Below are 25008 nucleotides of genomic sequence, written 5' to 3' on the forward strand. Positions count from 1 at the left end.
TGACTGGACTGGTGAACTCTGGAATCAACTGTTGATGTCTGCCATCTTCATGCTTGGTTCTCCCAGTGATGCCTTCTTTGCATATTTGTGTGGCTGGACATTGATCTCCATGGAAGGATCAGCTAAATACTCCTGGATCCATAACTCCTGTTGTCTTTTCATCTCACCGGCTGCAGAAAATAATGCTTGAGCCAGAAACTCTGCTTCTTCTTCAGCTCAAACAGCACAAAAATCGACATCTTGGTGTCACACCCTCTGTCCGTGAAGAGTCAGATCAATGTCAAAAGCACTGTTGGCTTTGCCTTGGATCTGTCTCGCGCAGATATTTGGGTCCTGTTTTATCAAAATCAAACTGATGGATTAATTCAATTGATTGTGTGGTGGTCATCAAATAACAACTAATAACAGTAAGTCATTCCACCTTTTTGTTGTAATTGCTTTTTTTTTGTCAAAGGTTTTACTGAGTGTCAACGTGCCATCACGACCGTGTTATAACAGATCCAATGTCCAAGATCTTTTGGGATTCCTTGGTACCATTTCTCTTAGGTCCATGTGTCAGCACTCACAGATCTGCTTTATTGTATTTTAGTATTTGTACAATATAAGGACCTGTAGAGCTGTTCACTTAACTGTAAGGGCCTCAATTCTGTATAAATGTTGTAAATGAACAGGGATACAAATGAACTCCATATAAACATGCGGTGGGTGATGGAGTTTTTGTTTTCTCGGACCTACTCCTAAGCCTATAGGATGTACTGTATAGTATATAATATTGTAAAAAGCACTGTTTTCTAAATAATGTATAATTGACAAGTCATTTTATGTACAGTATGTTTACACAACTGTAGGCTTATGAATGTGGAATTCTATCCCAAAACAGAGTTGTTTGTTTTTTAATGATCATAATAGTTGTAAGCATGGACATGAGCTATACCGAGAACTTGAAGGCCCCGTGTCCAGGTTTACACACCTGGCTGACATGTTCAAGATCAAATCATGTGAATTCTGTTTGGTGGTTGATTTTCCTCCTAACATGTTTATTTCAGGCTCTTTGCACACTTGCCACCTTGTACATGACTTTCTGTAATGTATCATAGCCTGAAATGATTTTTATTTTTCAACATAGGAAACGTCTAAAGCCATCTTGCAGTGCAGTCGGTATTTTAGAGATTACTTAAGCTTCCAACTTGTTTCCTACACAACCCAATGTGAGACACACACTTCAAATTTGTATTTTATTTGTTCACCTGGATATGAAGAGTTGTAGTGAAGGGGTTGTTGTAATGTGTAGATTGATTTAGTTATTTACACAATGATCTTCAAAACAAGAAACCAAAGATGAAGGCTCCCCTTGAATCTGTGAGGAAAAAGTTCAACATTTAGATATCTACAGATATCTTCTACAGAGGAGGGAAAGATGAAGAATCGGGTATAGCACCTTAAAAGGAAATCTGTATATCATGAGGAAATATCTGACACTGTCAGACACATGAGAGAGTACAGCACTTATTGGCTGTAAAATATGAATATGAGTCGGAGAGAAAGGACATGATGGAGGTACTGCGACATGCAGGGATGATAGGAAGTAATGTTAAGTCTGTGTTTGAGTGTGGTGGGAATGAGCAGGGTAGAAAGTCACAGAAAGAATATGATGAAGTTGTTAGAGTATGTGTTTTGAAGATGGCAGTGGTGCAACATCATAGATGCAAGCTGCCATGAAACCCCATAGAAGAAGAGGAAAGTGTAAAATGGACAAATAACAATTTGATTTAACACCTTAGCAATGTTGAAATGTTAGAGCCTTGACAAAATATAAAGGGTATATTACTTTGTTATAAATGGACAGAAGACTCCAAACACCAGGGCTGATGCTAATTCTCAACAAATATGCAAATTATTGTTGCTAATGCCAGCAGTGTTGTTTTTTTTTTGTTTTTTTTTAATCGCATCCATGTGTGTCTAGACTTAGACTGTATAAGTTCTGGTGAAAGTGAAGAAATCATAATTTTTTACCTTCAAATGTGAATTTTCTATTAAGTTTCTCATTATTTTATATTTTAATCCAATTTAGCTTAAAAAGCTAAGTTAGCCATGCGTTATTCTCTATATGGTATTTACTCTTGACTATCAACAACAGCAGTAAATGTTTTACTTGCAGTGATGCTTAAAGTTTGATTTTCAATGTACAGCTGGTTCTGTCAGACTAATTTAAACTGGAAACTGTCTTATTGCTGAGTCGCTACATACAGGAACGTAAATTAATGTTAGCACATCTGTTAGCTAACATGGGCCAGGATTTCAGAACTATTTAAGCTAGCCAGCTTAAAGTGTTACATTAGCATGTGGTTAAAATCGTGGCAAGTCAAAATCTAGCAAGCTAACTCTTGCTTTGCCATGTGACCTTTGAACCAAACAAGACTTTTGTGCCCAGTGGCAACAATTTTTTTTTTTTTTTTTTTTTAATCTTGATAGAAATGCATTCAGATGTACTGTATGAATTGGAATAGTCTGTTTGGTACATGACATGTCACGTGTTTAGCACTGTGCTAGTTTGTGGTCAGCTTTGGTTTGCATGGTCTGACCAGTGTCCAGGATCCTGAGCAAGACTCTGGCCGTTTGAGAGTCCACACAAGACAAAAGACTTGATCAAAATGTGTCCACAATTAACACAGTGACTACACTAACAGGTAGCCCTTATTTAAAATCCTCATTGTATGTTTTACACAGTTTTCCATTAATCACATGATCAAGATTTGTACGTTTTCTTTAGACAAATAACAACAACTGTTTGTTTATTTTAGAGGAACAATGTTAAATTTCCTGTACAATTGCAATTTATCAAATAGTTTTATGATCATTTTTAATGGTCAGTGTGATTCGTATCTTTCTTCCTGCTGTTTTCAAGACACAGCAGAAATCAGCCATTGTCATACGTATATTTTGTGAGTTTAGATACAAAATCATTGAGAAGAATTTCAAAGTGAGAGATATCACTTCCTCCTACACCTTCCACTTTATGAGATAATGATGGATTCTGTTTCAGTCTTGCTGTGACTCACTTCTCCAACTCTCCCACCAACTCTTTTTCTCCCACTTTGTCAACACAGCCCATTGCTCTGCGGATTTTTTTTCTCCATTCCTTCAGCTCTGTCCTCTGCACATCTGCATTACATCTCACCATTCTCCACATCTTTGCTCTGAAGCCTGATGTTGTCACCTTCTCCTGCTTCTAGTCTCTCGTGCAGTGATTCCCAAAGTCTGGCTTGGGGCCCACATATGGGTTAGAGGAGTATTTTTTGGGGTCCACAAGCAAATTTGCTTAAGATTTGTAGGTATTTCTTAAATAACATGCATAAAATCATGTTTACCAAACAGGATATGGCTACATTATGCACAAGCTTTGCTCTGATCATGATAGATTATCACCCTTTAAAAATTGTTATTAGAAGTGTAAATGTTATTTCACATCTTCACAGAGTTGTACATCAGATTCTCTCCTTTGAAGCACAACATTATCCATCAAATACTTTTTGCAGAATCCACAGTGTATCAAGAAAACCATACAAGTGATTTAGCTGTTTTTGAAGTAGCATGAAGTGTAATACGGGTGGGAAATGAACACAACTGATCCTAAATTTTAAGTGTTTAAATGTTTAAGTAACTTGTGGCTGTTACAGTAGGAAAAAGTGACTCAATTAGTTCTCACAATTATCAATATCTGTCCTAAGCTTGCAAACATTAGCCACTACATTAGCTCCTGGTCATAAAAGACTGAGTACGTGTAGTGAAATGATTAAGAGCACATTTTTACTTACTTACTTATTATTATTTTGTATGGGTAGGAATGGGATGTATCCTCTCAAATGTACATTAGCTTTAGGTGTTTCAGCTGTTATTTTTCAAAAAGCAAGTACAAAACCAATAGTGAAGCCATTTACAGAAAGTGTTCTTGATGAGATGTAGATTGTGAACATGTGTCCTGAAAACGGGAGGGAAGGAAGTGTAGACTTAGAGGAGGAAGCTTGTGGGAGTCAAATGTCTGATAGAAGGAACTCGTACGTTGCTGTTAAATCCAAATCATTAATTTTAATCATTAAAACTAAATGTGTACTTTAAATTGAAATATCTTACATATAACGACTTGTTTAATGTGTGGATGGAGCCTTTAAAGAGGAGGAAGTGAGGATGTTCAAGGGAGCCTCAGTTATGGTGATGCATAGCGTTTCTAGGTTTGGATCTTAACACCATCACTTATCATTGGTGAGGTGGACGAATTTTCCTGCTTTAACACATAGACTCGGCTTATGGGTGAGATTTTCAACAGTTTACAACTACTGTCAGTATTATGAAGTTATTTTTCAGTGTAAACACACACAACAATTGTGTTAAACACTGAGAATATAAAAGACCAAATGTTATATATTATATATTCAGGAATATACTGTATAGTTCCATTTGTTTTATTTTCTGTGGCGTTGTAAAGATGATTGTTACTTTTTTTTGCACTGGATCTACAGTATGATTGATGCATTATTTACTGTATCCCTCCGACTTTGAGATGAACTCAAACTTTAGTTGCCATGTAAAGATGCAAAAGACAATGAGGCAGCAATAAAAAAAATTAAAGAAAAAGTGTTGAATGGAGTCACATGCCACTGAGTTTCTATTGTCACTGAGTATCTATGTCCCCACGTTTTTTTTAACACTCATCACAGGCCTTTAATCCTATTGACTTCACACTGCACAGGTATTATCTGTTCATCAGGCTGCATCATTGTTATAAAAGATGTTACAATCGGCAGGAACATTTGCTATTGGGATTTCCTTATGTGATCACAATGCTTTTGTCATTCAAAGTCAAAACATAAATTCAAGGCAACTGCAAAGCCCCCGTTACCACTCTGTCAAAGGGGACAGCGCTTCGTGACAACATTGCTCTTGTCTAAATTTAGCCCAATTTATACTCCTGCGTGCTCTGCGTAGGCTACGCAGGGTCCTCTGCGTCGACGCAGAACCTGTCGAAGAGCCTCTGCGTCGTCTCCGGGTGCACGGAATATTTTTTAAGTGTCCGTCACTCCGTCAAGGGACAACGGAGACGGCAAGAGCTGCGATTGGTCCTCAGGACAGGCCGAGCGAAGCTGCTCTGTGCCGGCTCACAATGAGCACCGCGCGTCCACAGAAGGCGGAGCTAAACACCGCCGACTTCGTCGCTGCCGAACTATAAATACGTCATATCTTAACACACACAGCACATGTTTAGACTCTAAATGGCCAATTTCTCGCCTCAAATTATCTTAAAACTGCGTTCCGGGACACAGAAAAGTGACAAACGGCCGCTGTTTCAACAACAACAGTCTTTCTCCCTCGGACGCCATTGCTCACTGTAGCCAAAAGCACAACAACCTTGCGCAGTGACCCCTACTGATCGGGCGGGAAATTGCAGCGCCTATCCGTCACCACGACGCAGAAGTATGGTCTACGTGGTGACGCAGACGGATAACGCATTTTACGCAGTCGGAGAAGTATAATGTGGCCTTTACTCTGGATGCCTTAGATCCTTCCTTATGCTTTTAATCCTCTGTGGATGGTTGATCGTCCTTCAGGGACATTTTATCGCCTGTGAATAGAGGTCATTATGTTGAGAGATTTTAAATTTAAACATAACGGACCAAGAAACCCGACTTGTCGTCTCTGTCAGGGCTCAAGCCCTTTAATTAGGCCTTAACTGGCCTTAGATGGCCTTAAGTGCAGGCTTCCACATGCATGTTACTTACTGTACTTTACTTAGGCCCTTTGGTCGGAGCATAGGCCACTGAGGATATTCCTCCTTTGGACTCGTATCTGGGCCTTTCACTGCCTTTCGTCATAAGCCTTCCTTTCAAAAGACGGGTTTTTCTCGGATTCGTTTCATCGGTGCTTCTGTAACTTGTTTTTTTTTTCTAGGTACGGTAGCTCGCCGAACACTAACCCTTTTTTTTGCCTCAGGGGTGAGGCGGCCCACATTTTGTCTGGCCTCTACCCCTTGACCTGTCCAGTATGGGTGACCCTGCCAGGAGTGCAATAAGAGCAGTGACTTACAAAACAACAGGCATGCTGCACTCACTTGTCTGGGGAAGTGAGTGCAGAGTGTCTGTTGCAAGCCACCTGTCACTGTCCCCGGAGCAGGTCGTGCCGGGCACTTGACACCAGAACCGAGAGCCACTCGGGGGTCGCCTCCCTGCCTCACCGGGTAAGTGAAATTGAATTTCTTCACTTTGACATTCAGAGCACTGGGCACAAATCACATCGTTAGCACATCTGTTAGCTAACATGGGCCAGGATGTCAGAACTATTTAAGCTAGCCAGATTCGTTCACCTGTATGGCGTCACACTTCATATCTCAGGTCAAGGGCAGGTCTGATTGTGTCCTCCAGCAAAGATTTAGAGAAAAAACATCACATCACTGTCTTATATTCAGTTCAACACAGTTCTCTTTATTTTGGCTCTATACACCACTACAATGGATTTGAAATGAAACATAATTTGAGGGCATTTACATCCAAATCAAGTGAACGGTGTAGGAATTACAACACTTTCTATATGTGCCTCCCACTATTTAGGGGACCAAAAGTAATGGGACAATTGACTGTGCAGTTAAAGCACATCTTGTTTGTCTCATTTCAAATCCATTGTAGTGGTGCATGGAGCCAAAAAAAAGAGAACTGTGTCAATGTCCAAATATTTATGGACCTAACTGTAGCTGATGGTTTCAAAGTGGATCTTAGGCCAAACACAGCTCACTGCACCCCCTGCTGGACCATGCAGTAATTACTTCAGAGGGTGTGGTGGGCTTCTTGGCTGTCAAACAGGTTTTTAAGGTTCAAGGTTGCACTTTCTCCCCAAGTTCAAACAGATAATCAAATTTCTGATTTAAAAAGTCACTATAGCTGTGTCCAAGTGGAACTCATGATTCACATCATGTTCAGGGCACAGCATGATGAGAGCGTTTCTTCATCCAACCACTGTCACAGTGGACAAAGTGAGCAACTGCTGTCCAATCACACACCAGAAGAGGCGCAAGATGTCTGTGCACACACTTTACAGTCCATTTTCCAGAGAAGGACTTATTTCGAGGGAGCTGGGTCTTAGTGGTTGTTTAAAATGTCTCTGTCCCTCTGTCTCTGTCCCCTCTCTGAATCTCTCTTCTTTCCAATTGGCTCATGTTTCCACTGAAAACTCCACCAGTTGCAGGTTTCCTGGCCCCTATACTCACACTCCCAGATGAAGTCAGGTCATGAAGTCTTTATCTGTGACACCCCAGCCAACTTTTCATCGTTTGAAATGTAGCGAGCTCTGGATTTGACATTAACTGTGAACCCACGCCAACACAGAGACAGGTAAAGCATTTTTATTAGAGGCCGTTTGAGAAATAATTCAGTCTTGCACTCACATGTTACATCATACTCTCTCACAAACGCTATACTATAGTCACATACATCAGTATCAGGGTGTATCTCCACCCTGATACACCTGTTGCTCCAGGTGTGAAGATCCGACGCATTTCCTCATCAACTGCGTTCCAGAGGAGGCGGGACATTGTCCTTGAGATCCGGCTGGAGAGACATCCTGATAAGCCAATTAGAAACTGGAAATTCAAGTTGACTTCCGTTTCAATCAAACTCTCTCACACACTCCTATACTCGCATACACTGCATATCATTGTCTCATACATTCACTATCATGTTGTTGCATCCATAATAGCGTGAAAGAGAGTATGATAGTAAATGTACATGACTATAGTAGTGTTTGTGAGAGAGTATGATAGTAAATGTACGTGACTATAGTACTGTTTGTGAGAGAGTATGATAGTAAATGTATGTGACTATAGTAGTGTTTGTGAGAGAGTATGATAGTAAATGTACATGACTATAGTACTGTTTGTGAGAGAGTATAATAGTAAATACTATTCGCACATGGAGCAACAGGTGTATCAGGGTGGAGATACACCCTGCTACACCCTGATACTGATGTATGTGACTATAGTACTGTTTGTGAGCGCAAGACTGAATTATTTCTCAAACGGCCTCTCATACATTTTGTTTCATGCTTTCACTCCAGACTTTGCTGGGCAATGCGTTTGTCACTGTTGACCAATATTTTACTCCGCTCTAAATTTGCCTCTTCAACCACCCACCCCCCACATCCACCACCTACAGCAGCCTCAGATTCCCTGCTAACCCCATTCCACCACCGCAACTTCCCCAAACACACACACACACACACTCTCTTGCGCCTGCCTGTGTGTTTGTGTGTAAATGTGTGTGTCAGCTCACCCAGAGCAGGGAGCGTCCAGCATCCAAGCCATGACCGGCAGCCACATGGTCACACAGTCACAGTTTTGTGTTTAGCATTTGGATCATTCCTGTTGGATCATTACACTTGCTGCAGCTGTTGTTTTGGAGAAGGCCGGACAGGTAAGGAAGAGGACATTTCTGTTGAAGTTCTTCACAGCATAGATTAAAGCAGCATAGGTGCTGTGAAGGAACTGGTCAGATCCAGTTTAGACACCAGATTTGAACTTCTGACTGCATTTATCCAGAATTCAAACATTTAACGAGAGTGGAAATTCAAGCATGCAAGGATTCTGAGTCAGAGTGCATGCGTACAGTAGCTCTGTGACTTTGTATTGTTTGGATTGTTATCAGATAATCCAACGCTGTAATTCACTTGGTCGAGGGCTACAAGATTCCTGATACTGCATGTTATTGATACTACGGGGTTCACAGTCACAGAACAGCTCAGATGATCAGCCTGGAACTAAATATATGCTGTGTCATGTGTCCATGTCTGTCTGTCTGTCTGTGTCTGTCTATCGACACTCATCTGCCACTTTATTAAGGCACATACTTTACCTAATAAAGTGGCAACTTTTGCTGCTGTTCGTTCGGCTTGGTTATTTGAGTTCCTGTTGCGGAACTCCCAGGAGATCAGCAGTTTTTCCTCAGCTGAACCTTTCCTTCAAAGCATGTATGACAGTGGTCAGGTCCTGGAGCCAGCATTAATACCCGGCTCAGTATGGGGATGAATTAAAAAATCTGTTTATTGTTTTTCTACAAAAACCGCAAGGTCATAGATAATCCACAGCCCTATATTCCTGAAAAGAAAATAGGTCAAAGAGCGGTTTAAAGTCACTAGTAACATTATGTAGCAAATTCACATTATGCCTGATGAAGAAAAATGTGTTTAGTTTGTGATCCAACATGGTGGCCTCTTTGAACATTAACAGCTCATCTTCACCATGTCTGCATGTGTAAGTTGCTGCTATGTGATTGGTTAATTAATTATTGTATTCCTACAGGGTGCTAATTGCCTGATGGGGCAATCTACCTATCTATACGTCTATGTATATGCATGAAACGTTTGTTACGTCCGCTTGCTTGCTTTAAAGGGCTGAAGTAAAAAAAAGTGTGTCAGTTATAAAGCCTTCGGGGTGAGGCAACATCAAACACACCAGCCAAAGCTGTGCATATGCGAGAGAGAGTGAGTGAGTGACGCTGTGTTCAGCCACTCAGCTCTGTGGTTGGTGGACAGAGAGAGATCAGGTGACCATGTCAGAGCTAAATTGGTCGCCCAAAGCTGAGAAACAAGCTGAGAATGATGCAAGTGATTCCTCTTGAAATCACCTGCAGTTATGTTGGTTTGTGATCCATGTTGGATCACAAACTAAACACCTTTTTCAGCTTGGCTACTATATATTTGTATATGTATATGTATATGTATATGTATATGTATATGTATATGTATATGTATATGTATATGTATATGTTCTGTCTCCTACCTCAGGTGTTGGCAAGTCAATTTGGCCAAACCATCATGCCTTCATCAGGCAAAACCTGTTTATGTTTCAACTAACCCTGTCATCCTTCTAATCTAAACTACTTGCCAAAAAATGGCAAACCTGCTCTTTGACCGAGTTCCTATTTTTTCAGGAATATAGGGCTGTGTAAATCTCCATGACTTTGTTGTTTTTGTAGAAAAACAATAAAAGAAAAACAGATGTTTGGCAGTCATACAACATTTCTCACTTACCATGTGTCCATCTCTGAGTCAGGTCACTCAACCACATATCCAATACTTAAAACTGAAATCACACATACTCCTGTTTTGAGCCCTTGGTTCGAGGATTTTGGTCAGTGCCATCTTGTTTTTTTGAAACACTAGAAATTGAATTTGTCAAAGTGGGAGTGGGCTTGATTTAGAGCTTGTCCACTACAAGTTCACCTACACCTACTACTAGTGTTGCTGATCCTTGTCGTTCTTCCGCCATAACCTGTGAAAGTTTAGTTTAGCTTTCTATTCAATCCAATATTATTGGATTGAAAAGAAAGCTAAACTAAACTTTCACAGGTCACAAATTGTGTCCGATCTTCACGAAAACTTGACGTACATGACAATTGGACCAAGCCTCACCAAAGTTACCAGAATGATTTTTGATTTTCGGAAGCATTTGCCTGTCACAACCAGACAAAATCGGAGGCGTAGCCGCCAAACAGGAAGTTAGGTCATCAGGAACGCTTTCACACAGCGAAACCAAACTTTGTACATTAACTCGGGACTCCAATATGACGAAGTACAAGATCTAAAAAATGAAAATTTATGAAATTCTCAGCTGAAGCATCAACACACCCAATTCCACTACCACGTTAGTGAAATGCACCCAAGCAAGCACACTCTGCAGTTCCCCCGGAAATGCATTCTAGTTGTTCATTTTACTCTAAATGGGACCATAATTGAAGAGCACACTAAGGGCCTTTCTGCATGGAGTTTGCATGTTCTCCTCGTGTGTGCGTTGTTTTTTTTCCGGTCCAAAAACATGCAAATTTGGGTATTAGGCCAATAGGACACTCTAAATTGACCGTAGGCGTGAGTGTGACAGTGGAAGGTTGTTTGTCTCCATGTGGCTCTGTGATGGGCTGGTGACCTGTCCAGGGTGTACCCCTGCCTTTCACCCTATGTCAGCTGAGATTTCCGCTCAAAGATGAGTGAATAGGACCATAATTGACTAAATGGACATCATGGTGTTTTGAAGAAGATCTGAAACTAATAACTGAGACAGGTTTTAAATTTGGTTAGAAATGGGCTGACTATCTAATGGACTTGTTTTTGCCAACCAATAGATTTGCCTTCATGTAACAATGGACACAGTCTTCCCATTTTAAAGTTCTTGGCACCTGCAGTCAGGCTCCTATTGGACTCATTGGACACATGTGTCATGCTCTATCATCTATTTTGCTCCAAATGAAAACATCATTTACAAAATTGACATCATGTGCGATTGTAGACGACCTGCAACTAGTGATTGAGAACATTAACTCCTCAGGAAATTGATGACTCATAAATCAAGTGAGAAGTAGATTGACTTCCATTCAAACATACTTATTTTTGTGACCATCAGAGACTTTTGGCCCACTTTTAACCAGAAGACTTCAGTCCGTAGTCGTACACTGATGGTTATGCAAGCACAGGTTTTGGGCACTTGAACATAGTTTCTTTCATTCATGACCCGGAGATTATATCCTTAATTTATATACATTGTTTGGCTGAATTTGCTGTAATAATTTCACCATGTGATGGCAACAGAAAAACAGCCTCTTCCATGTTTATGCTGGTAATTGATAAGCTTTGTTTCCACTATGACATGAAGTTTTGGTGGGAAAATGCTGCCACTATTTAGTAACTGCTGTATCTGTTTATGCAAAGCAATAACACTGTGTAACACTAAATTTGTCTTCCTGCAGCAATGTTGTGGTGTCAACTGCCCAACTAACGGGCCATTGACTCTGTTGAACACCGCGGTTATATCCTGGTTGCAGCAAGTGTTGACTGATATCTTCTCCATGGCACCTGCGGGTGGAGAGACTGCAGCGCCAGCGCAGCCGCTGAGGATGCGCGGACGCACGTTTGAGCGAAAACAGAATCACATATAGGCTGCTATAGTAACAACAGCTGAGACGTTGTGATATAGATGTGTATAGTGTGTGTGTGTGTGTGTGTGTGTGCTCACAACTGCTGTTTTGAATCAGCAGCTGCTACAGTCTGCATCTTTTTTTCTCTCCCTCTTGCGCTGTTCTTCCTCATCGTCACTGCGGGCCGCACTTAAACTTTAAACTTTGATATCAAGTGGGGGGCCACAAAATATCGTCCGCGTGTCTGAGACTACTGATCTACGGTAATCCATCACATTTTATTGGATGCTCGTCTCTTTCCCACAGCAACGTTAAAATAGTTTAGATTTGTGCACTGTGGATTTCTGCTTGCATTGTATTGAGTGTCCATTTTATTATAGTATTCAGATTTATCATAAATGTTTGAACATGCACACAAGTTCCATCAAAGACTTGGGTTCCTCAGGGGACCGTATCTATGTTCCCCGGGTCCTATGTTCCCCACTTTGTATGTGACCGGGGAACATACAAAGTGGAAGCTTTTTTGGGAAAAACGGGGAACATAGGACCCGGGGGAACATAGGTACGACCCCATGAGGGCTGCTCTCTCACTCTGGTGTTTCATGGACTTTATCCCGGTCGCTAATATCTGCCTGGGCTGTAGCATCCAGATGCTTGGTCCATTTGGTCTGCCTTTCTTTTCTCCCTTCTGGTCGGGATCGACAAGCCTTGGCGATGTGTCCTTTCTTCTTACATGCCCGGCATTCCGCCTCTTTAAAACGGCATTCTTCGGGCACATGTCCGCAGCCAGAGCATCTGTAACACGTACGGCTTCGTGTTCTCTTCTCTTTTTGGACGCTGGCGTCTTGGAAATAGCATTAGCTCTGACTGACTTGTGTGACCACTGTTGTGCATTCTGTTTTGTCACTTCATGTGCCAGTCCAATCTCATAAGCTTCAGCCAGCGTCAAGTCCGTTAGTATTGGCGGCATTCAACATGTGGTCGCGGAGCTCTCTGAACGCATCATCGAGAAATGTCCCAAACTTGCAAGTAGCCGCTAGCCTCCTTAAACAAGCCATATAGTCACTTATGGACTCATCTTCTCTCTGGTTTCTGGAGTTAAACTTGTATCTTTCTGCAATAAACTTCGTCTTTGGCACAAAATGTGTCCGCAATAACTCAATAAGCTCCGCCAACTTGAGCTCGGACAGTTTTAACGTTGCACACAAGTCCATCAGCAAAGTGTGATTCTTTCTTCCCACAACTGTCAGGAACACGGCTTTTGACTTATCATCCCCGTAAGTCAGGCCATTTGCGATGAAGCCAACCTTTCCAAATAGGCCTGAAAACCTTCTTCGTTTTCGTCGAAGTGGAGAAAATGCCATAGCCATTTTCCTCTTGTCTCAACGGAGTTTTCACTTGGCAAAACTCTTTTCACCGTTAGTAAAATCTCACTTAAAATAAGCACTTATGTGCCTCGAAAAAACAGCAGGAAGGTTTATTTTATGTGATGTAAAATTAAAACCGGAGCAGTCAGAATACATGGCAGTAGTTCAAGATCCTTCATAAGCAGTTGCTTCTTTCTCTACTTCCGTTTTCAGTCTACACAATAACACAGCGACACCTAGTGGTTGCAAACCAGAATGAATTGCAAACACAACAGACACTACAAGACCTTTTTACTTTTGTGACATTTTAAAAATATTACATTTTTATGTATAAAATCATGGTTCTGTCTGAAACCTTTACTATGAAAAGAGCCATTGTTGTCCCCTCTCCACCCAAATAAAATTAATCTGGAGCCGCAAAACCATTTGACCCATAAAATTAAGATAATATCACATAAAAGCTGCTTTTTTACAGATGCACTATCTGAAAATAATGACAGTTTGTTGCATGAAGAACTACAAAAAGAAAACTGTTGCATTGCTGTTTAAAGCCAAAACTATTTTGAAATAAATCACAAAATTATGTAGGTTTGCATGTAGTTCATGCTTGAGAAAACCTGCCTGGCATAAATGGTACATAATTATATCATAATAATTATGTGGATCCAAAGATAAGAAAATAAGAGGTGTTCACTTTGAAAGAAGAAAATGACAATAAAAGAATTATTAATTGTATTATATCCTAAGTATGTGACTGCCTAACGGTTCCTCTGGCATTAAACGCTGTATGTGATGGATCATCAGTTCATTGATTTGCAGTTGCTTCCATTTGTACTTAATTTACTAGAAATAATAGTCAGTGTTCACATAATTGACGGTTTTACATGATGAACTGGGGTTTGTGTGTAGTGCTGTGAAACAATTCATGTTTGTTGCACGAACCGAGATTTCGCAAGATCTCCTGATTCCGAGGACTGATCTTGCAAGACTGGTTTTCTGCTAACAGACAGTAGGGGGCAGTAGAGACAGCCCCCAATCTCCCTGCAACAAGACATTTAATCATCACAATGACTCTCTCCTACGCTGTTGAATTAGGGTAATAAATCCTGCATGGTTGCTTTAAGGTTTTTCGGACAACACAGCTGCACAAACGCGTGTGCTTTTATATTTCCACTTCCCGTACGTCTTCATACACGCACAGCATTGTTTGCCAAGTAACAGATAGGTTGTGCTGTGTGAAAGCTGCCCGCTGTTGCTGCTGTAAATCCTTTGGTTATGTAACACAGACAATTGATGTGAAGGAATCTGCAGCAGCTGTTGTCGTATAAACGTCACGCTTCAGCCGAGGTTCATACATACAGACAAAGCTGTCAGTAGAGATTATCTGAGGGGAAGAGTGGATGTGGATATGATATATATGCTGCTGTGGTTTTGGCTATTTTTTTTTTTTTTATTATAGCTGGGATCCTGACACAGCTTAAACGAAATAAGCCAGTGTTTAGGTTGATGATAGTGATGCTGCTGTACAAGCTGCCACAGACAAACAGACATGAAAACCCACGTTTCAAGCGTTGAACCAGCAGCTGCAGTGAATCCTCTCTGTTTGTGTGTGTTACTAGTGGAGTCAGTAAGGTTTGGTCACTGCTCAGTGAGTCACTGTTGTGCTCAGGAGGCAACAGAGTTTAATTTAGCCTGGAAACCTGAACCTTGGCCTCCTCTGTCAGCTCCTTCTCTGGGCTCAGTGCAGGTCAGGACCAGAGGAGGCAGCAGAGCTTTGTCATGGTGAAATTCTCCACACGCATTCAATTTACTGTTACCTTTAACGATGGAGAAGTGATGGTTTGTGTTTTTGCCGGTGCATGTTGATGTTTAAATGAACCCAGTTTCTAGTTCTTAAAAACCCACTACACATTTTGAGGCAGCTTTTGATGCCCATCATATTTCAGACTTAAAATTGCTGCAGCCAGTCATCCTCCAGCCTCCAGATCCTGATCCACAGTATCAGCAGTTAACACATGCTCAATACACAGCTGAAAAACTGTCAACAAATCAACTGTTAGAGTCCTGTAATAACTCAGTAACTCAACATACTGTTGTAGGTGTGGTGTTATGCGTGCTGACCTGAACTGGAAAATACATTGTTTATTTCTTCTCCATAAAACTTAAAAAAAGATTATATTTTCACTTGTGAGTGTCATGACTCCTGCATGTATCCAGATGCTTTTTGTTTTTCTTTGTTTATTCTGATCTGTTTTCTTTTTCTTAGTTTTTCAGTTATATTTCTGGTTTCCTGTTTTATTTTGTAATTCCTCGTGTGTGTGTGTGTGTGTGTGTGTACATTGTTAAATTTGACTTCCTGTCCTCTCTTCCCTGTTGATTGTCTGCCTCGCCCTGATGTGATTCACCTGTGTCATGTTTGTCTCACCGGTGTCACATGTTGCAACATCTGTCTCCGTGCTCCCCAGTGTCCATGTGAGTTCATATTATTGGTTTCAGTTGAGTATGTTGTTGTTTGCATGTTCTCTGTGTTCTCTGGTTTCCACCCACATGTCTAAAACCATGGACACTCTAAACTACATGTAGGTGTGAGTGTGAGAGTGTATGGTTGTCTGTCTATGTGGCCTTTTGATGGACTGGCGATCTGTCCAGGGTGTACCCCACCTTTACCTTTCACTGTATATTGGCTGAGATTGGCACCAGCGACTCCTACGCAGAGCAGTAGAATATGAGTTAGTGAGTGAGTGAGTGAATGAGTGCTGCTGTTCTAGTTCTGACCCATCTGCAGTAAAATGTATCCTAGGAAGGATCTCGCTGGCTATGCATGAAATCAAAATGTTACCCACAATTCCTGCTGCGGGTGTAAGATGAATGACACTCTGCTTCTGTCTTTGTAGAGAGTAAAACAAACCTCTGTCACTGCCTCCTGGAGAGCCTGAAACATGGCACAGTAAGTCCAAACCCTAACCTTGACCTAACCACAGTTCAAATCTTAACCAGTAAGACCAGGTGACCCATGTGATAAAGCAAAAACATCAGCTGATATAATCATTTGACTGTGTGTGTGTGTGTGTGTGTGTAGCATCCAGAGGGTGCAGAAGAAGACCAGCACCATGTCTCTGACCATCTCCTCCTCATCCACCTCTTCCTCCTCTGCATCTTCTTCCTCTCGCGAGCTCTTCTCCCGCTCCTCTTCGTCCTCCTCTTCCTCCAACCTCCTCGCTCAGAGACACTCCAGCCTGGTGCAGCCGCTGTGTGTCAGTCCTCAGAGGGTACACACAGTTCCTGTCATGATGCAGCAGCTCATTTTAATCAACATGTTCGTTCACATTGTGTAGAAATAAATGTCATTTAAATGAAATGAAATAATGTTTTTTTATGCGTTTAGACTCAGAGTCCAAACTACAATCAGCAGTATTCAGGAAACGGAGTGGCTCCTACGTTTGTCAAGGTAAAAGAGACTTTACACTATTTTTTAATTTGGTCAGAGCAGAATCATGGATAAATAATCTGTATCTTTATCTGTTCACATGTTCAAACACCATCATCATTATCCTCATCACGGTCTAGTGTCTCCATGACATGTCCACAGTGAAGGGTCAGCTTGTGGTGCTGGAGTGCAGACTCAGAGGAACTCCGCCCCTGCAGGTCATGTGGTACAGAGAGGACGACAAAATACTGGACTCTGATGATTTTAGGATCTTGCGTAAGAGTACGTTTGTCATGATGTCAGATTCAGAGTGATGAATCTCATCGTGCTAAAGTTGCAAACAGTATGAATGAATGATTCTTGAGTTAACACACTGACCTTCTAAGTTAACAGAAAACAAAATCATCATCACATTTGAGTTGATAAAAGTCAAACTCATTCATCTTATATTCATAGCACTACACTTTCCTGTTGTTCACAATTTCATATCTTCATAACATTTATAGATGTTAATGTCTGGAAGAAATAACTTTCCTTTGTTGTCTTTGTTTTCCCAGAGGCCAGTTCTGCATCAGTGCCAGGTAAAGTCATAATACTTTTATACTGCTGGTTTTAACATATAAAGCATTTATTTTTATTACAGTACAGTAATTATAGGGTGATAGTATGTTAAACATTCTGTAATAGGTATTATGATAATACCCTCGTAATTGTATGGCAATCGCCAAGTAATAGTTTGATAATAACAATGGAAAAGAATTAAGTGAGGATGAGTTTCAACTTCTTATATAATATTCTCATTATAAAATATATAATATGGTCATTATAAAATATAATATGGTCATTATCAAGTATGATTCACAACAGTTTTCATGTTTTGCTGGTTGTAGCCTATTGTGGTTCACTATATGAAACTATTACCTGAATATTACTTTGCAAAATAACACAGTATTATTGCAACATTATCTCCTTGGTACCACACTATTACCACTGTTATTGCCGCCCTTTATTTTATTTTATGAAATACTGCTCATCCCTTCGTGGCATTTACATACCTTTTGTACCATATTTTACCTTTACTACCACAACCTGCACATCCAAATTAAGGCCATGACTATTTTTGTTTGATATTGCTTCAATTAACCAAATAGAAGATGAACCACTTATAATAAAAAGCCTTTTTTGCAGCAACAGTTTGATATTAATGTCCTAAAGGACACTGATAGTTAGAATGTTAGTGTCCCAATGTGGAAACGAGTGAGATTCAAGGAATAAGGATCAGAATATGTTATCATTTATTTCATTAGATGTATCTGTATCTGCCTCCAGTGGGTCTGTATAGTCAGTGTCGGTGTGTAAATTAATGCTGGTGTGTTGATCTCTGCAGAGGAATTGTGTACACTGGTGATCACTGAGGCTTTTCCTGAAGACTCAGGTCTGTTTAAATGTATGGCTCTCAACCCCTTTGGATCCGTCTCCTGCTCCGCCATACTGGAGGTTTACAATGGTGAGGACGACCACCACAGTTATTTGAATATTACTCATTGACTTGTTGAACGGGGCCCACGGTTGGTGTAGTGGTTAGCACTCTTGCCTTTGCAGCAAGAAGACCCGGGTTCCTGGGTCGAGCCCTGTTTGGAACAACTTCGGAACAAGGGCCTTTCTGCAAGGAGTTTGCATGTTCTCCCCGTGTGTGTGTGGGTTTTCTCCGGGTTCTCCGGCTTCCTTCCACAGTCCAAAAACATGCGATATGGGGATTAGGGTGAATTGGACACTCTAAATTGACCATAGGTGTGAGAGTGAGAGTGAATGGTTGTTTGTCTCTATATGTGGCCCTGTGATGGACTGGCGAACTGTGCAGGGTGTACCCCACCTATTGCCCAATGTCAGCTGAGATAGGCACAGCACCCCCCGCGACCCCCTGGTGGAGGATAAAGCAGTAGATAATGGATGGATGGACTTGTTGAACTTAAAGCAACACTATGCTGTAGCAAGCACGCCATAATGAAAGAAGATTTTTGATAACACTGAACTCTTGAACTTGAAGGGCCTACTACCTTCCTCAAAATATTTGGCAAAATATCTTTTAATATGAAGTTTAGTTATGTTTTAAATTCTAGTTGCAAACCTCACATAAAGTCCCTTTAAGTCATAAAATCACCAATCATAAGTCATCAGAGCCTTTATGGGGCTCTAGGTTAAATTTGATTTGGGGCCATCACCTTGGAGCAGCCGGTGCTCCTATTGATACAAATGGAACGCTATGCATTAATTATAATTATTTTATTTTATTTTATTTTATTTAATTTAGCCAAACCAGTGTCAGGCCTGCAGTAAAAGCATAAAAGTGGCCTGGTATTAATTTGCAATTTGGTATCCAAAGCAAATCATTAAGGCCTTGTTAAGACTGCAGTCCAAATAATATTTTTAAGAATATCCAGATTGTAGCTCGCTTCTGTTGTTCATGCCTGTAACTATAGAAACAAGTAAAAGAAGACTAGATTAGAGCATGTCAATTTGAACACACACATGGGATCTGATCATATATAATGTCAACCGTTGGTCCGGAAGATCAGATTATGATTGGATATGCTTACAAATCTGATTTGCTCTGTAGTCTATAAACACGGCCTTTGTGTGGTGATACTGAATTGGAAGTAAACCAGTTTAATGCCTTTGATTTTCAAAACTTAGAACATGTGCAAATGTGCACAAAATGAGCAAATGTTCAACTCCAAAATAAAAGCAAATAATATGAGCTCATATCTTAATACTGTATATCTGAATATGTCCATAATGTGTTTCTTCTCCACACACTCCAGTGGAGCCCCTTGGTGATCAGGGTCCCCCACACAGCCATTTAGTTGGCTTGTGGCTCGGGTCAGCTCTGCATCAAAGATTAAGGAATCGTGTTGAATTGAAATACTGGCTTCACTGATAACTATGGTACAGCCTGAATATTCAGAATTATACTTTTATTTTATGGCTCATGAGTTGTGTTTATGTTTTGAGTTTGTGTTTTGGTCTGTTGAGCCATCCATCCCATAACTAAGCTCATAGCCCTTCAACACACAAGTTGCCAGAAGAATTACTCAGCGAGCCAAAGGTTCTCAATACACTTCTCAAAAACATCTCAACCAGAAGAGAAGTAAAACAAAGGTCTGCACTGGAGATATGTGAAAAATGTATCAATGAAGCTTTTTTAAAGATCCATGAGAGATCCTCAAACTATCTGGAAAAGCACGAGAGCCTCAAGTCTGGAGTCAAAGTTGGATTTTTGTATTTTGTGTCTGCAGCTTTACATGTAGCTCATGCAGAGTGTTGCTTTTATGATTTACAGCAGAGATAATGCTGAGTCTCTTTCATTAGAGGTGGCTCATCTCAAACTTCTTCTCTGTGCAGACCTGGAGGAGCAGCTGGAGATTGAGGCCATTCATCAGCAGGAAAGTGTTTCTGTCAAACAAGAAGATGAGTCCATGTTCCAACAGGACACTTTCACCAGACAGAGCAGCAATAATTTCCCGCCTCCGCTGCCCGACTCCATGCACCTGCCCCCTCCTGAGTGGCCCGACAGTCCTCTCCCTGCTGATATCCCTGCTGCAGAGTGAGTACACGATGACTCACACACACATGTAAATATCTATAAACATTACATAACACTGGCCTTGTGTTAAATACCTCATTATGCCACACAAATCAAACCATTATTTAAACCTGTGATCATCACTGTGGTGCTATTTTTTTCAATCCAGACCCAGGAGCAAAACCTGAACATGAATAAAGAGACTTCCTCTTTTCAAATCTCACTAAATCACATTTATTTTAATCTTCTTTATTGCCCACAAATAGGAACAGTGTACAGGATGTGTTGTTATGTGGTTTCCTGGAGTATATAAATAAAGGAGCAATAATGTATTAGTACATTATAGGTAATAGTGAACTGTGAACTAAGCACACAAATGGTACTAAGGTATACATGAAATACAGTGAGAAAGATGAATGGAAATAATATTCTCTATTGGCCACACGGGGGCGCCTCAGACCGCATCATGACAATGTATCACAAGCAACTGTAATAGATGTAAATATTGTCCGATGTAGAGCCCATCCGCGGTATAAAACACACAATCAAAACAGTGTTATATGTCAAGGACACATGTATAACATAATTGGAACATATTAACCAGCTTGTGTTAATACATCTCACATTACAATATCGTGTACGAGAGTAATAATTATAACATGGCGGCAAAAAAGTCATACTATACTATTGTGTCCAAAATTTGATTTTTTTTCTTCCAAAAAGTGATTTCCATGAAAACAAAGTGAGGACCGGCCAAAATGTCCTTACTCCGTAAAAATGACCTCACTTTGTTGGTTAAAAACCCTCACTGGTCCTCAGTATGCCGCAAGTACAAGAACACACACACACACACACACACACACACACACACACACACACACACACACACACACACACACACCATTGCATCAATCTGTGGCCCTAATCTAATATATGATTACATTTAGTTTTCATTATTTATATAATTTTATGATTGTTATATTTAGTTTATGGAATAATGTTTTAATTCATTCATTTATTCATTCAGTTACACGTCATTTGTATTATTTGGATGTGGTGGTATTTCCTTGAGGAAAACTTCAAGGAACGTAGGACCTGTAGTACTTCTCTATATCCAGACGAGGTCGCTGCTGTACTATTGTAATAGTTAATGGCATATAAACGTTCTTTTTTTCTTTATTCTTGTTAAAATAAAAATACATACAAATACAGAGAGCGTGGGAGAAAACGTGGGTGAGCAAAACTCTGTAATCGTTAGTAGCTGTGATGATGATGAGCAAATGAGCTGTGCCCCTGCGCGCACACGCGTCCTGGTATTCTCCGGACGGGCGCGCGCGAGCTGCCTGTCACCTGTGGCACGGACTCCTCGCTCCCGCCGCCGTGCTGAGTTCATGTTCGCTTGGAGCAGCAGGGAAAGTGCAGCTTCGGTGAGAGGCTGTGGTGGAGAAGTGTGAGGACAGCGGTGTCCTGTGAGGTAAGAGCGCTTTATCCCTCGGGTGTCTCCACAGTTGACCGTTATTTGTCTCCGACCTGCGGGGAACTGCCTCACGTCCACTGCCTCTACATTTGGTCTTTACTTTGACGTTAATATTTGAACTTTTTCTTCCTTGTTTATATCATGGAAACTCAATATGCTCTGTCGTCCTTAAAAGGCCAAACTATGTTTAGAGCACTTGGAAAGTGGACTTTAATCTATTTTGGGGGTTTGTGCCATCTGCCTGGTTCTGTTTCAAACAACCTGCTCGTCATTTAGTTCTCGTGTCGCTCGTCTTTTCCTCGACATGTAAAGACTACCGGTCCAAACTAAGTTGACACAAGGTGTAGATAGATTTTTGTAATTTCAGTTTTACATGTAAGATCTACATACATAATACACTTTGCATGCTTTCTTATCCTTTTCAACCAGACAAAATGTCAATTATTTTATGTCTAATTGTGTATTTTTAATGTTTCAATTATTTGCTTTACAAATGGCACTGTGGAAAAAGCCCACATCTGACAGGAAAATAGCCAATACTGCAGCGTGGCACCTATTGGTGAAACAGTTTTGTGCAACAAATGGGAGATGGGAACCCCCCGATTGTTAATGGGTATTTAGCACACTGATAGTTCTACTTTGGTCGGAAACAGAAATGTGTCTATTGTGATTCTTAGTTTGCTGTTTGCTACATGACACACACACACAGTTGTGTTGTGTGTCTTTGGCAGTCATGTTACTTTTTTATAAAAAAGGGGTTTATTATTTGTCTGATTTCTCTGATGCTTGTATTCATGTGAATGGAGTTTGATGTAATCTGCTACAATGATGCGTTCGATTCTTCATGACCTCAATTTTGCCTCAATACTTTGGTTCATATGGAAAAACCAGTGGGTGCCTGATGTAAAATATGTCTGGTGGTAATGTGTCCACTCTGTCAGTGAGTCCAGGACCATGATCTCATGTAATGTGAACTGCAGACATGGCGTCTGTGTCCTTCAGAGAACCCCCCTCCCCCCTCCTCCCAGTCTGTCTCTCCTCACAACAACAGTTGTTCTTAAAACCTTTGGCAGCAGTCTGGCTTTTAAGGTCATGTTGAGGTTCTCCGACCAACTTGAAGTTTATCTGGATATTTCATTGTTTGGTGAGAGTTGTTTTTAGGAGGGACAGGAACTTGATTTTGTGTAGATTTCGTGCCGATGTAACCTGTTTGTTCATTCACCAATCTGCTTTCTATGACCAGGTAAAGAGTGTTTTCAGCTGTGTCAGTGCTGAGCACCTTTGCTTCTTGATATTGTATAACTTCGTACATCTAAGAATGATTTTAGAATGTCGTTTTAAAGGTGCATTATGTAATAAATCTAAAGCAACTGGTCATAAAATCCTCCTAATATGTCACAGAGACTCAGGAATAATGTTCATATAACAAACTGAACTCACCAACAACAACAGTACAGCCAAAATATTTGGATTAAAAAAAATGATTTGCAGACTGTAAATCATGTTTATGTTTTGATATCATGTTTTGGCATGTGGCCCCACCTACAGTTGTCTACCAATCATTGCAGTCAGTAGAGTCTTAGCTGCCGAGCAACCAAGGGTTGCAAGTTACGTCAGAAAACAAAACCTAAAAGACCTCGGTATTTTGAATTTGAATGTAGTAACCATTTTTGGCCACATATTTACATATGGCACCTTAAAGCCAGTCTTTCTAGTTCATTTATTAGAATTCCTTTGTCCTCGTACACAGTTGTCTTCTCCTCATTCATCTCCCTTGTTGTCCTGGTAGTCATCCTGTAACACAGTGGTGAGATGCTTCATCTTCACAACTGTCATTAGAATAAATTCAGTTTATTAAGGAATAAATGAAAAAGGTTTAATGACTTTGCTTTTTAAAACTTAGAAGAGATGTCCACTAAATGAGCAATCTTCAACTCCAAAATGAAAGTAAATAACTTCAGCTCAACACTATTCAGATATCTAAATCTTTCAAAAAATATCTAGATTTCTTTAATATTTACTTTTTTTTTTTAAGAATTCACTGTTTTCACACACTATTTGGGCCCCTCTGGTGATTATGAGGCTCATTCATAATTTAAAAAAAAAATGCATTTCATCCTTCCCTACTATGAATAATCTCAGTGAACAAAGACACTTTTATTTTCCAAACATTTATCAGATTTTATAATAACCATCCATATTGTCATCCCCCTGTTGTTGCCGGTCAGAGCTTAGTTTGCTGCTACCCATGATGCCATGCAGGTCGTGTGCATGTGCATGTGCGTTTTAGAAGGGTTGGATCACCAGTTTAGCGTCTGCACCTGCCGGCCGATGTCCGAATTCCAAGACGAATATAGCTTTGCCCACTTAATCACACAAACACAGCGAGCCGCATGCCATCACTGTAATAATTCACACACGCTTGACTTTCACATAGTAGCATTTAAAGCTGCCACAGCACATAGTGTATGGTGTTGCTGGATGAGCTTGTTTTTTTTTACTGCAGAATGTGAACATTGTGTCTGTGATAGTTGCCTGGAGCCAATCATGAGCAGATGCATATGCTGTCTGTTATAGTGAAAAGAAAGTTCTGTGCAGGTATGTTGAGGATAATGTTCAATTAAGATCACTGAGCTCATCCTGGTCACACAATACAACTAACTTTGAAAGATTCCCATCGACATGATAAATCCTGTATAGATATGTTTGTGAACGTACAGAAATTAGGTGGTAGGTTTGGTGTGGGATCAGTTAAGAACCAGTTGATGAGTCCTCTCATAAAGCACGTGAGATTTTGCTCATAGTTTGTGAACTCTGAGGTACAGAAACCAAGACGTTTGTGTTGCACACCATGGTCATGGTCTGGTCATTTCAATATTTTTAGTACCAGCACTTGTCACGAGATGACGGTAGTTTGTTATTTGTCCAATTCATCATTAGAATAATAACTTCCCAGGGTCTTGCAAGAGTCTAATGTTTGTTTCTAGTGTCTACAGTTTTTATATTTATTGTTAAACAAGAATGAACAATGACATTTTTCACTTCTTATAGAAAGTATACGTTATTTATATTCACTGAATTCTTGTCACACTTGTGTCCTGGAGGACAACATAATAACAGGACATCAAATAAAATGGACTGTGTTCTTGAATTTAAAAATCGAATCATTGTGGAAATGTTAAGGACAATGTAAATATAAAAGTGAGCAA

The 25008-nt window shown here is 40.4% G+C and overlaps 1 protein-coding gene across 2 annotated transcripts in view; it reads left to right on the forward strand.

The window, feature by feature from the left end:
* The first annotated feature begins 8288 nt into the window (after positions 1 to 8288).
* The window catches only part of myot (myotilin), a 36774-nt gene continuing 20054 nt past the window's right edge, over positions 8289 to 25008 (forward strand). The window contains exons 1-8 of one of the 2 annotated variants that reach the window (XM_083905978.1): positions 8289 to 8453; positions 16207 to 16259; positions 16392 to 16581; positions 16698 to 16760; positions 16880 to 17021; positions 17297 to 17320; positions 18127 to 18246; positions 20142 to 20343. In XM_083905978.1, the coding sequence (XP_083762104.1) occupies positions 16252 to 16259; positions 16392 to 16581; positions 16698 to 16760; positions 16880 to 17021; positions 17297 to 17320; positions 18127 to 18246; positions 20142 to 20343 (749 nt within the window). In that variant the 5' untranslated portion in view covers positions 8289 to 8453; positions 16207 to 16251. The remainder of the gene's footprint in view (positions 8454 to 16206; positions 16260 to 16391; positions 16582 to 16697; positions 16761 to 16879; positions 17022 to 17296; positions 17321 to 18126; positions 18247 to 20141; positions 20344 to 25008) is intronic. The other variant, XM_083905979.1, reaches the window with a different exon arrangement.

Source organism: Microchirus variegatus, assembly GCF_963457635.1.
Source record: "Microchirus variegatus genome assembly, chromosome: 19".
NCBI lineage: Eukaryota > Metazoa > Chordata > Actinopteri > Pleuronectiformes > Soleidae > Microchirus > Microchirus variegatus.